The sequence below is a fragment of the Osmerus eperlanus genome, chromosome 11 (assembly GCF_963692335.1).
Source record: "Osmerus eperlanus chromosome 11, fOsmEpe2.1, whole genome shotgun sequence".
Lineage (NCBI taxonomy): Eukaryota > Metazoa > Chordata > Actinopteri > Osmeriformes > Osmeridae > Osmerus > Osmerus eperlanus.
The window spans coordinates 5,906,737-5,919,957 of record NC_085028.1 but is presented as its reverse complement, the minus strand read 5'-3'; the positions used below and the strand labels follow the sequence as shown (position 1 = coordinate 5,919,957).

Genomic DNA, 13,221 nt, shown 5'->3' with positions numbered 1-13,221 from the left:
AAACAGAAAGCTCCAGAAACCCCACTCCTAAGATCTCTTCGTACAAAGCGACTGCTCCGAATACCCTCTTTTTACAACCCCAATACGGCCTACCAAACTTCCTGCCAACTGCTCTCCAACTGCTGTCTGTGTGTCGCTTGGTAGATGTTTGTTAGGGCACTGTGTTCAAACTGTGTCTGGGGCTTACAATGCCCAGACTGTCATACACATGCACACACACAAGTATACACACACACGCACACACACAGATGCATACATAGACACGCACTTACACTTACACTTACACACACACGCAGAATGTCTGGTTTAGGCAGCGTGTGAATGTGAGAAGTGTTGTTGGGTGTTAAAGCATCCAGTCTCTTGAGCAGCTGTCAATGTTATTTTAAGGCTGTGTATGTATGTATGTGTGTGTGTGTGTGTGTCACTATTGAACGCTTATGAGTTTGGTTGCAGAGAAGTGCAAGATGAATACACAGAGGTAAATGGTACCTGGATCCAGAAGCATGGACTCATGGACATCTTGGTCCATGTGGGTGTGTTGTTAGTGTGTGTGTGTTATTAGAGTGTGTATGTGTGTGTGTTATTAGTGTATGTTTATGATCAGAGCCCTCTCCCCTGACTGTTGTGTTCAAGGTTCCATCAGTGTGTCCTGATTCATTAAAATGAATTATCCACCCCCTCCTCCCTCCATCTCTTCTCCCCTCCCTCTACTTTTTTCTCATCCTAGTTACCAATCCCCCACTCTACCCCTCCACCCCAACGACCAGCTCATCTCTATGACACCCCCCTCCAACCCTCTCCTCCCTGGTTGTCATCTATAGCTGAGGAGGAATCTGCAAGGGGCTGGCATGCTGGCAGTCCCCCACCCAAGCCCCGGTCTCTCACCCAGGCCCTGGTCTCCTTCCCCAAGCCCCGGTCTCTCACCCAGGCCCTGGTCTCCTTCCCCAGACCCTGGTCTCTCACCCAGGCCCTGGTCTCCTTCCCCAGACCCTGGTCTCTCACCCAGGCCCTGGTCTCCTTCCCCAGACCCTGGTCTCTCACCCAGGCCTCAGCAGTGAGTGTGCAGCAGGCCTGCTCTCAGTGTGATCACGCCAGTCCCTCCCAGTGAGGACTCTGAGGGCTGGGGGCCCTGTTGCCACGGTGACAACCATAGCTTATGGATAATTGGTGGAAAAGTGGCATGGCCCTGCAGAGAAAGGGAGAGGGGGGTGGGGAGTGGGGGGGAAGGGGAAGGGAGGATAACGTGTCAAATGAGTGAGTGTTGAAGTATGAAGTAACAGCATCCATGCAACATACTGAGACCGTCACAAAACCACTTGTGTTACACACACGTCTGCAATTCTACTCCTCTCTCTCTCTGACTCGCTCTTTCTAGGTCTTTCTCTCTCTATCTTTCTCTCTCTCTGTCTCTCTCATTCTGGAGGTTTTTGTGTACATTTGTGTGTGTTGGTTTACCCTCCAAGCCATGAAAAGACAGAGCTGGGGTTTGAAGTGTGTTTAGACGGTCAGTGTTGACTGTGTTTCTATCCAGAGGGACCAGAGAGATGATACTTGGCCCAGAAAACAAAAAACAATCCTTAAAGTGTACTTACAAAGTATGAGTACACACATACTTACATGCTGGATATACTGGTTGTCAATAAGTATGTGCATCTACAAAGTCCCTTTCATTCACTTCCAGAGAATAAAAAAAGACACAGTGAAGATAAGAAGCTGCTCAATAACGCTGCCACTTCCTTGACCTCAGGGTTAGACAGTCACAGACACAGCCTTCATCGGTCCAAACGTTCATAAGTACATCCATGAGGAAGCACCTCTGGTTAAACCAATGAAGAGAGAGGGGGGCATTGCTCCAGTGGAAGTTTAAACATCCAACTCCAGGCTGAAGCATTCAGGCATGGGGAGCAACATGTGAGTACACTCCTTAATACCAGATTAGATTCAACACGTCACAACAGCTCCTACTGAACTGGTTGACCTTGTGTGTGCCACTAACTGGAGGCTGGACACGGTGCAGTCTGGTAGCTCACCTGGTGAGCGGAGGGCTGATGTTCTCTCCACAGGTGAAGGGATGAAGGGATAAAGGGATGAATGGGAGAAGGGATGAAGGAATGAACAGGTGAGCGGATGAAGGGACGACTGGATGACTGGATGAATGGGTGAATGGGCGTATGGATTATCGGTTGAACAATCATCGGCAATCCTCAGCCATCTTCAGATAACAATGCCAGCAAAGTCACTTGATCTCCAAACTTCTTACTGTTAAACTGCTCTTTTCTCTCACAACCCTTCCCCCGACACACACACACAACTACACACAGACTCACGCACATGCAACCCCCCTACCCCCCCCCCCCCCCAACCACTCCCCACACACACACACATCCCTCCCAAACGACTTGGCTCACTATACAATGCAGGCCAGTGGAGTTGAGGGTGGGACTCTTGTTGCTGCTCTGGCTCCACATTTACAAGTGAATCTCTGAACCAACATCATCTCTGTGGAGCCTTTGTCCATCCCCCCCCCCCCCCCCTGCAGGCTGGGACGCACAATGACAACGGAGTCCTTTTCAAATATCAAATAACCCTCAACATCCTGTCAGTCATTACATTACCGTAGGCTGGTCCACTCATACACAAAGTGGTTATACTGAACTGGAGATTGTCTTTGAGCATGTTTCAATAAGCATTTTTACAGAGATCTATATGTCTTGTATAGGAATATGTGATCTTCCTAACTCACATGAGAGTGAGGCCTGCTGGTGTAACTTTGGAGTTGGGTTTTCCCCACTAGCACAGATTCAGTCAGAACTTTTTTCTAGGGGCCTAATGTATTCAAAGAGAGAGAGAGAGAGAGAGAGAGAGAGAGAGAGAGAGAGAGAGAGAGAGAGAGAGAGAGAGAGAGAGAGAGAGAGAGAGAGAGAGAGAGTACTCATTCAAGAGACCCCTTTACTAGAGGGGTCAACCTCCGCGCAAGACACGCATCGTCACCCAGGGGGAGGAGCCAGGCTTCCCCAACTACTTATACAGATTCCGGCAGATGGTGAGGAAAGTTTAGAAGCGCTTCTTTTGAGCGTCTCTCTACTCTCTCGACGGATTCTCCACCGCATCGGACATATTACACAGGCATAGACACAATGCCTTCCAATTTCCTGACCCCTTTTCTGGAGCTGGACGAGGAGTTTTGCAAGGTAAAAATCTGATCAGTTAGACGATAGAAAAGTTAACTTTTATCTGGCGATTATGCCATAGGCTAATACAGGCTGTTTTGTTGGTTTTACAACTTATTTTTGATGCATGAGTAACTAAAGCTTTGTTTAATGTCACATTGATTACGTTTCTTGGCAACATTTAAACAACAAGGCTATTTTAAGAAATGTGTTTTACCGTTTAAACAAAAGTTTGTTCCATGGTCTTAAATCTCACCATGCCTAAATACAACCTGCAAACAGTCAACTTGTGGCAATATTTTACAATCGGTTTTGTTTTAGCTAAATTGTATTGATGTGGAGAGGTTTAGCTCATCGACCATGGAATGTGACCCTCTGCTGCCTTCTTATGTGATAGAATTTCCACGGTCTGGACATGACAGATGGCCTTCCAGTCAACACGCAGAGACAGCGCGTCGTGGGTTTCCAGCGCAGGCACTCGCTGTGTCCGGTGACTCTCCCCAACTCCAAGTTCAACAACGGCAGCGTGGAGCCCGTTGCTGAGCCCATTGGCTGGCCTCTCAGCTCCGGAAACCAACCGTGGAGCCGGGAGTTCCAGCAACAGCTGCCGCGTTCGTCTCTCAACCACATTCCGTTCCGCGTGGACCGTTCTGTCAGTATGATCGAGGGCAACGTCGGCAGCCTGGGCTCGCGCGAACACCAGCTCCCCACCCCCCCGCCCCTGATGCCCCCGCCAGGCCTGAGCCTCAGCACTGGCTTTCTGTCCACCTCCAAGTGCCTGACCCCCGCCCCCACCCCTCCGCTCTCCACGCGCTACAAGACTGAACTGTGCCGCACGTATGAGGAGAGCGGGACCTGCAAGTACGGCTCCAAGTGCCAGTTCGCCCACGGCATGGACGAGGTGCGCGGCCTGAGCCGCCACCCCAAGTACAAGACAGAGCCGTGCCGCACCTTCCACACCATCGGCTTCTGCCCCTACGGCTCCCGCTGCCACTTTGTCCACAACAACGAGGAGCAGGACTCTCCCCCGGGTACCCAGCACCCCTGGGCCAGAGAGCGCCCCCAGCTGCTCCGCCAGAGCATCAGCTTTGCCGGCTTCTCTTCCTCCTCTTCCTCCTCCTCCTCCTCTCCGGCCTTCCGTCCGCAGCTGCTGACTGGGTTCCAGCCCCTCCAGGACCCCATGCTGTTCTCCCGGGCCTCCTCCGTGTCCCCCCCTCCATCCACAGGGAGCCCTGAGCTCCTCTCCCCCCTCCTGCCTGAGCCGGCGGCCTTCAGACAGGCCTACCCTTTCTCCTCGGACCTGGGGGGGGACCAGCCGGGCACGCCACGCTTCTACGCCCTCACTGACTCCTTGTCCTCCTCAAAGTGCCAGGCCGTGTGTGGGGGGCCGGTGGTCCAGGTGGCCCAGAAGTGTCATATTCAGCTCCAGAACCACCAGAACCATCAGAACCACCAGAGCCAGCGCCAGGCCTTCTCCTTCCCGGCCCTGCCCGTGCTCCACCGCTGCTCCTCGGCCGAGTCCCTCACCGACCTGGAGGGCTACAGCAGTTCCAGCAGCCTCAGCGGATCCGAGTCGCCCAGCTTCGAGGGACGACGCCTGCCCATCTTCAGCCGCCTGTCCGTCTCGGACGACTGAGGCCGGTTAGTCCAGTCCACCCGGCTGAAGTTCTGACTGCCTGGCGGACTTTCTGACTGTCCACTCGACTTTCAGACTGCTTGTCGGACCGTCCGTCTGACTAACTTTGTGCATATTGCATTCCTACTCTCTGCAGGTGTAGCTCTGCTCTGTGTCTTGTAAAGTTCCGTCCCCACGTTAATGTTGATGATCAGAACCCATGTATACTGTTGTATACCCGTGTTAGATTCTAAAGGGTGCTTTGCCTGGCCTTACATTCACAATGTAGCCTAGATGATGAGAGTTCCATGTAGGAATTTTCTGTACCCATTATTTGATCTTTATTATAATATTTTTTATATAAGGTGTCAGGTATTATGGGATTAACCATGGTTTCTATTTGCAGAAGTGTGTAGATGTGACGTGCGCGTGGACACACTCCACTGGTTCCTCTTGTAGCTGAATACCCTCTAGTGTATAACCAAAGCTGAACATAGACTTCTCTACAGCCCCCTCCCCCTGATGTACTGCACGCAGGAAGTAGCCTTTAGTAAAGGTGACTTAACTCCCAGTATTATAAATCGCTAGTCTAACCAGTTTGTAGTAATTTATTCCCTTTTGTGTGTTCTGCAGAGTCATTTTTTTGTATTGATTGTGTAATGCATTTGGGATCCCATGCAGGAGAATGTTCTTTACTGTGCTTACAGTCTGCCTTGCTATTGAGCTATTTTGTAGCTTTAAGGTTTTAATATGAAACAAACTGCAGAGGAATGTTACGATGCCAGCGAGAGTGATACTGTTATTAAGTTAGCCTGTTCAATCAATACTTCTCATCCAATCAATACTCCTCGCTCTTGTTGGATAGCGTAAGACAGCTGCTCAGTGGCCCAGGAAGGAGTTGGGGGGTACAGGGGGATGAGGGAGAGGAGGGAGGTCAAACTCCCTTTCTTCAGTTTCTTTTTTTCATTCCTTCCTCTTATCCTCAGCCAGGCAGCCAATCACATGCTCCCATTGGGGGTTCAAAGGTTATTCTGTTGTTATGGTCGGTTTCTCTCCGGTGATGCCTCCTGATAGACTTGTGATTGTCGACGTACGTTTTAGTATCTTTGCTGGTTGTTTGTTTGATTCGAGTTTCCTCAATGACCATGTAATGAGTTTTATGAGCTTGGTCTCCTGCACGCAAACGATTTAAGAGGCTTGTGAAATCAATGAACTACTGTGTATGTTTTGTTATGGTTGTTTTTAACCTTTGGAACTTACAGAAGACCTGCCTTTTAGTGAGCCATGAGGTGGGCGGGTCATATCTGCTGTTCAACTAGGAAGGACTAGAGTTGTCTTGACTTGGGCCTTAACTGTGACTGCAAACTAACAAACGAGGCTTTGCATTTGTTAACTTAAATACTTATTTATTTGTTTTTTAAGCAAAAACTATGTTGTGTTGGTTTTATATCATTTTGTTTTTATATAATTTAAGTGCATTGTTTACATTCCATGGGATGTAAAATCCCAGTTTGTATCTTAATATATTTTTCCCGTTTGGTTAAAAATAAAACAAAATCTTTAAAAAAGGGAAAGAACTCATCTTTTTCTCTTGTCTTTTCAAAGTAGGATTTAGATTATGATGAGTCGATGCATAATTTCCTTTCCACAGTTTCTTCAAGATGAGCCACTTTAGATTATCAAACCACATGCATTTTCACGGTTCTGAGGGTTTTAGTCCAAAAAATAAACCAAACTTTGCAACAGATGCTGGAACAAAAGTGACCTGACTGCATAATGAAGCACATGATACTTGTGACTGATTTCCATCCATTACTGGGTCTCTCTCACACACACTGAGACAGAAGGGAACAGAAGTTGAGGGGGTTTGTGTGTGTGTGTGTGAGCATTGTTCATCTTTGTCCCGGCATTCTGTTGTAAGCACACTGAAGACATCCCACAGCTGAAGAGAGGCAGACAATAGCTAGCTGCTGGTTTCTAGGGGCCAGGGGTGTGTGTGTGTGTGAGGGGGGGTCAGAGGGAGGGGTGGTGTTTGAGAGGGCTGCTGGGAGATATGAAAGGGCCACACCTCTCAGAGCAGGGCCTTTGTGAAGCTGCTCGCTCATTCTTAGCAACATCTGTATGGTAATGTGGACCATGGAAATCGGCGAGGGTGATTAGCATGGAGTCAGGGGGCCTGGCCAAGATTTACTATAGAGGCTTAATGTCCCTACTGTTTACCAGGAGATGGAGGGAGAAGGAGGAGATGAGGAGGAAGATGAGGAGATGGAGGGGAAGGAGGAGGAGAGTTTTGTATTGTGTGTGTGCTTAGAAAGAAAGAGAAAGAGAGAGCGAGTGAGAGAAAAAGTGATTTGCATATATCAAATACTTTTTTTAAAGGATTCTTCGAAGCAATGACATGAGTCACGTACATGATCACTTTGTGATTGACTGCATATTGTAGGGATACCGTTATGAAGGTGATTGGGGAGTATGAAAGGCTACTAAAAACACAGTTAAGTCTGACAATGTTAAACACTGTCTGTCTCTGCCCCCCGTGCTCGTCTCACATGAGGAGCTGCTCTGCCCCCTAGTGGTCACACATTAACACTGCATGTTGTTCACATGTTCACAATACAATCAGTATCAAGTTACTTGGACAAGCCTGTGGTTCCCGTTTGCAGCTAACTATTCTGAGAAGACATTCGACTTGTCAAAATCATTTAAGAAAACATGCTTGCATGACCACACACACACAGGACTTAAAGAATGACATCACATCCTGTCAGATACACATTGGACTGGCCACAACCTCCTCTTCTGACCTTGAAGGTGAGGCTTACTCTTTCTCACTCTTTCTCTCTGCTCTTTTTCAACCAAACCTGCTATTCAAAACAATTTTTTAATGATAATGTCATCAATTAGCTACCCAGCACCCAAGGTGCCAGAATCCAGGTTATAAAGAGCACAACACTGTCATACCATTACAATATATTTTATTTCTGGTTTGACAATATTAAATATTATTAATGAATAAAAACATGAAAGGCCTACACCGGTAGTCGTATAGACCCATCTTGAGATGAGTGTGCAGACCAAAGCAGCAGCACATCAACGTCCACCACATCTTGAGAACCCATGTCGTGTTTCACATAGCAAAATAGATCATCACTTCTCACACCATATCTTCACATCCCTCCACTTCCTGTTTCTCTGGCTTGGCCTTGGCAAGACATTGATGGAAACAGTGAGAAGTTGCGTTTCCTGTGGTACGCCTCGATGTGTTCTGTTCCGTACGCAACGGTTTTCAAATGCTTCTGGTTTTCGAACAGGCCTAAGCCTGACTGACTACAGAGCTGGTCTGTCCAACAGATGTCAAATGGTGTTTTCATAAAAAGCTGGGCCATGACATGAGCCTTCGTGGAGTGGACTGGACGGACAACGACGGCTTGCTTCTTCCATCCGTGCTTCCCAGATGAACACACAAGCTTCTTGACAAACGCATACTTACAAACACATAATCACAAAGAATTACACGGTATCCAAACACATGAGAAGACCAATCAGTGGCGTATCATTATCTGGACAAATAGGTAGAAAGAACGATACAAAAAGACTGTTCAGTCGACGAGGCCACTGTTCAGTTTGTGCTGGGAGACAGACACCTGCCTTGGCCTAAAAACGCTCTTCTTCTGTGGTTCTGTGTAAGCTGTGCAAGTCAATGAGTGTGGAGGTGGTTACTGTATTTCTGTAGGAGGACTGGGGGGGGGGGTTGAAGAACATTCTGGCGAGTCTTGTAGAAGGCAATCACATGAGACAACCTTAACCAACCCCACTGAGAGCATCTGATGAGACAACAACTGTAAACCCTTCAAACAAATTGAATCCTTAATCGTTAGAAACTCCTTATCATCACCCCTACCCCTTATCCTGACCTCTCAACAGAGGTCAGAGGTCACCCCTACCTCCCCCCCCCCCCCCCCCCCCCCCCTCTGCTCCCAGGTCAGGATTCAGGCCGTGGTGCTGGTGCTTCCTGGTTGTGGCTCTACCGGACCAGGTGGTAAGTGAGCCAGTACATGAAGATGGGCTGGGCTCCGGCTATAGACATGGTAAGGTACATCCTCAGCTGGTTCCGGGCTCCTCGGACCAGAACACCTTCAGCTGCTGCCTCTGACAGGAGCTTCAGACGCAACGTACGGATCTGGAGAGGGAGACAGACAGGATGAGACCAACAGAGACAGACAGGGGGTGAGACAGAGAGAGACAGGATGAGACCAACAGAGACCAACAGGGGGTGAGACAGAGAGACAGGGGGTGAGACACAAAGAGAGAGACAGAAAGGAGGTGACACAGAGACATAAAGGGGGTGAGACAGAGAGAGAGAGACAGACGGGGTGGGACAGAGAGACAGACAGGGGGTGAGACCAGCAGCATGGATTGCCAGAGTTCCTAGACTTTCCCCAGAGTTCAGCTAGCTATCTGGCCAGCTCAGCTGTAATCTAGGAGTTAATAAACTACATTGCAAACAAGTAGACGGCGAACTGACATGACAGTGCAGAGTTTGGCTATGATACTTTTCCTCTCTGCAGATGTTGACCAAAGTACAGCTGTCACCACGGTGTTGTGACACCCCCAGATCCCCCGACAAACGCTGGACACCTCTGCCTCTGCGTGGCGTGCTACCTGGCCCCGCTGACTGAGAAAAACAAGCGTTTTAGCTGGAGATTGCTACTCTGGGTGTGTAAAGGCCTTTAGCCTATACAGGTTGCTTGACCTGAGGTGATACTGCATTTGCATGATTGGTTTACATTTGCTACTTTTAGATGCCCCCCACCATGCCTGCTAGGTTAAGCAAAATCACCTGCATTTTGCAGCTGCTACTTTCCAATCCTGGGTAAGACCGGCAGAGAGACAGACAGTGGGTGAGACAGGAAGACAGGGGTCAAAAAGACAGAGGCAGACAGACACCCACCCAACCAGACATCTCCTGCCAGTCAGATGCGGTCAGAGAAAGAGACAGACAGACGGACAGACAGACATGCCAGAGCCCAGAGCCAGACGGAGGCACCAGGACAGCTGGGAGAGAGACAGACAGGAAGTACCCTGTAGTCCTGCGTCTCACCATGAAGACGAAGATGGAGACGCAGCACCAGAGCAGCGTGAGGTAATATCCTGTCCGGCCGAACAGCAGGCCCGCCACCACGCCCACGATCATCCTTCAACACACACAGCACAAGCCCGGCTCACGTCACCATCGACACACACCACAAACCAGCTCCAGACCAGAGCTCCCAGGATGGAAGCCGAGGACGTCTGTCCTTGTCCACCGGTGGCCGTCTCACCCCCCTCCCCTCCCCCCTCACCCGACGTATTTGTATCCAGAGAAGGCCACCAGGTCGATGGTGGTGAGGTCTGTGTTGACGGTGACCAGGTAGAGGCTGAGCAGGACGGCCAGCACCTCCATGATGAGCCACACCAGGGCTGAGCTGGCCTGCATGCCCAGGATCTCTGGAGAGAACCTGGGGGAGGGGGAGGCCGGGAGGGGTAGAGGGGTAGAGGGGGAGGCGGGACGGAAGGAGGGGTGGGTAAAGAAAGCAGGCGGGGGGGGAGAGAGAGGGAGGGTGGGTAGAGGGCAGATGGGGAGGCAGGAAGGAGGGGAACATGTGCAGGGAGAGGGGAGAGGTAGGTAGTCCGGAGAGAGATGGGTGGAAGGGGAGAGAGAGGAATTGGGAGTTAGGATGAGTAAGGGTAGGTGAGCAAGTGTGTTCTTGATGTCTGTGCACATGTCTGACTCATACAACTGTCTGTGTCTCCCACAACTGCCTGTCTCTCATACACATCTGTCTGTGTCTCATACACACTTGATCACAAGATCACTTACCTGTTCTGAGTTCCAAGAGCCAAGCCAGCCACCAGCACGTAGGTGATAAATCCCATAGCTGCAGGAGACGAAGACAATGTAAGATATCCCATGGTTGCAGGAGGGGACAAAAAAAACGTAAGGCGTGGACAGTGGCTGCAGGGGACGAACGAGAGGTGAAGGGTTACCTGGGATGTAGAGGTCAGGGGCGTTGATGTCAAACCTCGGGGCTACAGGGGTGTCCTGCTGGTAGCTCACCTCCCAGTTCTAAACAACACAAACACGCGAGGGGTTTATTATATCTCGTTCTCTCGTGTCTACTTCAGAGATATCAAGCGTGTCATTGGAAATAACTTTGTTGGGTGCATATGACAATAAACTGGAACTTAAAAGAAAACGCTGGGAGTATTTAGACTCTCACCAGGTAGAAAAGGCACATACCCACAACACATGCTTCACATTAAAGCAGTGGTTGAATGAGAACATGAAGTGGTTCCTGGTGGGTGTGCTATAAACAGAGTTAGCTGGCCCAGTGGCTGTGCGCTACCTGGTGCATGTAGGGGAAGACGAGCAGGCCCAGCTTCTTGCCCACGTAGACGGTGTCCACCGCAAAGTAGTACTTCAGCCTGGACACAGGGAGGAAGCGGTCCAGCTGGGGGAGAGATGGAGGGAGAGAGGGAGGGGGAGAGAAGTGGAGAGAGAGAGAGGGGTTATTTCTTGGAGAGCCTAACTGGGCTACTCCAATAAACTATAACATTCCAAAATTGTTAGATAGAACATGGCATTGGACAGAAGTGTCAGCTAGGCTAAATGATAACATTGTTATTATGTTATTCACAGGAAACTTGGAATGGACCTTGGAATGCACAGTCAGATTTGGCTGGATTTGACATCTGACTCGGCCCCAGTTCCACTAACCAAGCACCGGAGCAGACGACTGCAAACTTACGTTCTTGTCCACGATCTCTCTTCCCTGGCTGGCCAGACTGCTGCCGTAGGCCATGGCAAGGTTAGACATGGGGTCTGACAGCAGGGTCTGCCCAGGAAAGCCACCGGCTCCAGGCCCAGCCTCCTGGCCCCTGTATCCCCCAGGCTGGGCTGCCAGTCCTGGGCCTCGGCCTGGTGCTGCACTGGTGTCCTCAAACATGGGGTCTGGGCCCTCCACAGTGTTCCTCTGTCTCATCTTAGGCTCTGTGGGAGGGGAGAGGTGAAAGAGACGAGAGGTGGAGAAGAAGGGAGTGGTAAATAAAAGAAGTGGGGAGAAGATATGGATGAGAGAGTTGAGGGATTACACACATTTGTTTAAGATGTAATTGAGGTCACTATAACGTGCACATTTCCTCTACTTTAGCATAACCATGTTAGGTGAGATGTTATGGTTATTTGCAAATGTTTCCATGGTCGGGGTTAAGGTATTCTGGATGTTTTTTTTATTTAAATTGAGGTAGTCGACAATAAAAACACAAGAAAACTTTTTCTGGACGTAAGAACTGCTGCTGGATAAAATATGTTAGATTGAAGATAACATGAGGATTAAATTAAACTGGGGTTGTGGTAGCGGAAGAAACTCAAACTCGATCTGAGAAAAACCGCCAGTCAAGCTGCTACTTTCGGAAGCTGCTATTTTACTCGAAAGCCCTTCTGCAACGAAAGCCAAGCGACATTTTCTCTAACTCGAATAGTTTAATAGAGGTGGGGTAAGTCAGCTCCATGCATTCAGAGAAAAGTACAAGGAAATCACCAATATGAATATAAAACGAAATAAAAGGTGTGTGCCCCTAAATATCAAACTCCAGATCAGTTGAGTGAGCTGTCATTCGCCCAAGACGAGAACACGTCGTTAGCATAGCTAGTTTAAGGTAACACAGAAAACATTAACTTTACAATTCTCAAACCCTCAAACTTTCACTACTCAAGATGAGAACATTCTAAGCTGACTACTATTATTTTCTCGCTTACGTTAGCGAGATAACTAGCTAGTGCTACCGATAAATGTGGACGCTAAATAATTAACGGGTCTGCCGGCGTCAGCTAGTGTGTAGTTGTTACGTGAATATTCAGAGCTAGCTACAGTAGCTATTACGATACGGTTTAAATGAGCTTAGCACTAACATAATTCGTGTTGCCTTTATCTGGGCAAAGACAGTGTGACGTTTTTATACCACAACAAACTGCATAGCTACGTAACTTACGCTGTTTGAACCCACTTTGTGTTGGCGTGTAATCCATTCAGTAGGATAAAACACCGACACGTTATATTATCTAGATAGCTAGTAGATAACTGGCCACAAGAAAATGAATGGACGGATACGGCCTCGGACCGGAAACAGTAGAGCGGATGCCGTCGCCGCCCCCTACCCCTCTCTGATACTGGTAATGGGCAATACCGGCCAAGTATGTCTGGCTCAGAGCCATATAAAACGTTTGCCGAGTGGATAGTTGTCTTGAGTTCTAGAGTTAAAAGCCCCTACCAGCCAATCTGAAAAACATATTGTGTACATCATGTTACTGTCTGGGATACGCACTCAAATGTCTTGCTACGTGTGCAGTAACGTTGCAATGTTTACTATTGTTCCCATGAGGGCAGTGTTGCAAAG

The 13,221-nt window shown here is 49.0% G+C and overlaps 2 protein-coding genes across 2 annotated transcripts; one reads left to right on the top strand and one right to left on the bottom strand.

Annotated features, from left to right (window-relative positions):
• The first annotated feature begins 3,035 nt into the window (after positions 1 to 3,035).
• Positions 3,036 to 6,348, top strand: sb:cb81 (mRNA decay activator protein ZFP36L1-like). Its single transcript, XM_062473507.1, has 2 exons — positions 3,036 to 3,191; positions 3,568 to 6,348. The coding sequence occupies exons 1-2, from the start codon at positions 3,138 to 3,140 to the stop codon at positions 4,804 to 4,806; spliced, it is 1,293 nt and encodes a 430-aa protein (XP_062329491.1). The 5' UTR covers positions 3,036 to 3,137; the 3' UTR covers positions 4,807 to 6,348.
• Positions 6,349 to 7,743: 1,395 nt separating this feature from the next.
• Positions 7,744 to 12,969, bottom strand: yif1b (Yip1 interacting factor homolog B (S. cerevisiae)). Its single transcript, XM_062473498.1, has 8 exons — positions 12,817 to 12,969; positions 11,574 to 11,815; positions 11,172 to 11,276; positions 10,813 to 10,891; positions 10,646 to 10,703; positions 10,128 to 10,283; positions 9,887 to 9,980; positions 7,744 to 8,965 (listed from the first exon to the last, which is right to left on the bottom strand). The coding sequence occupies exons 1-8, from the start codon at positions 12,851 to 12,853 to the stop codon at positions 8,810 to 8,812; spliced, it is 927 nt and encodes a 308-aa protein (XP_062329482.1). The 5' UTR covers positions 12,854 to 12,969; the 3' UTR covers positions 7,744 to 8,809.
• Between the last annotated feature and the right edge of the window lie 252 nt (positions 12,970 to 13,221).

What these genes read in the sequence shown, in the direction of transcription:
- sb:cb81 (XM_062473507.1), top strand. Translation starts at nt 3,138, where the DNA reads ATGCCTTCCAATTTCCTGACCCCTTTTCTGGAGCTGGACGAGGAGTTT. An exon ending in TGGACGAGGAGTTTTGCAAG is followed by an intron (nt 3,192 to 3,567) that starts GTAAAAATCTGA and finishes CTTATGTGATAG; the next exon opens with AATTTCCACGGTCTGGACAT.
- yif1b (XM_062473498.1), bottom strand. Translation starts at nt 12,853, where the DNA reads ATGGATTACACGCCAACACAAAGTGGGTTCAAACAGC. An exon ending in TCTGGATACAAATACGTCGG is followed by an intron (nt 9,981 to 10,127) that starts GTGAGGGGGGAG and finishes TGTGTGTTGAAG; the next exon opens with GATGATCGTGGGCGTGGTGG. An exon ending in TCTCCATCTTCGTCTTCATG is followed by an intron (nt 8,966 to 9,886) that starts GTGAGACGCAGG and finishes CTCCCTCTCCAG; the next exon opens with ATCCGTACGTTGCGTCTGAA.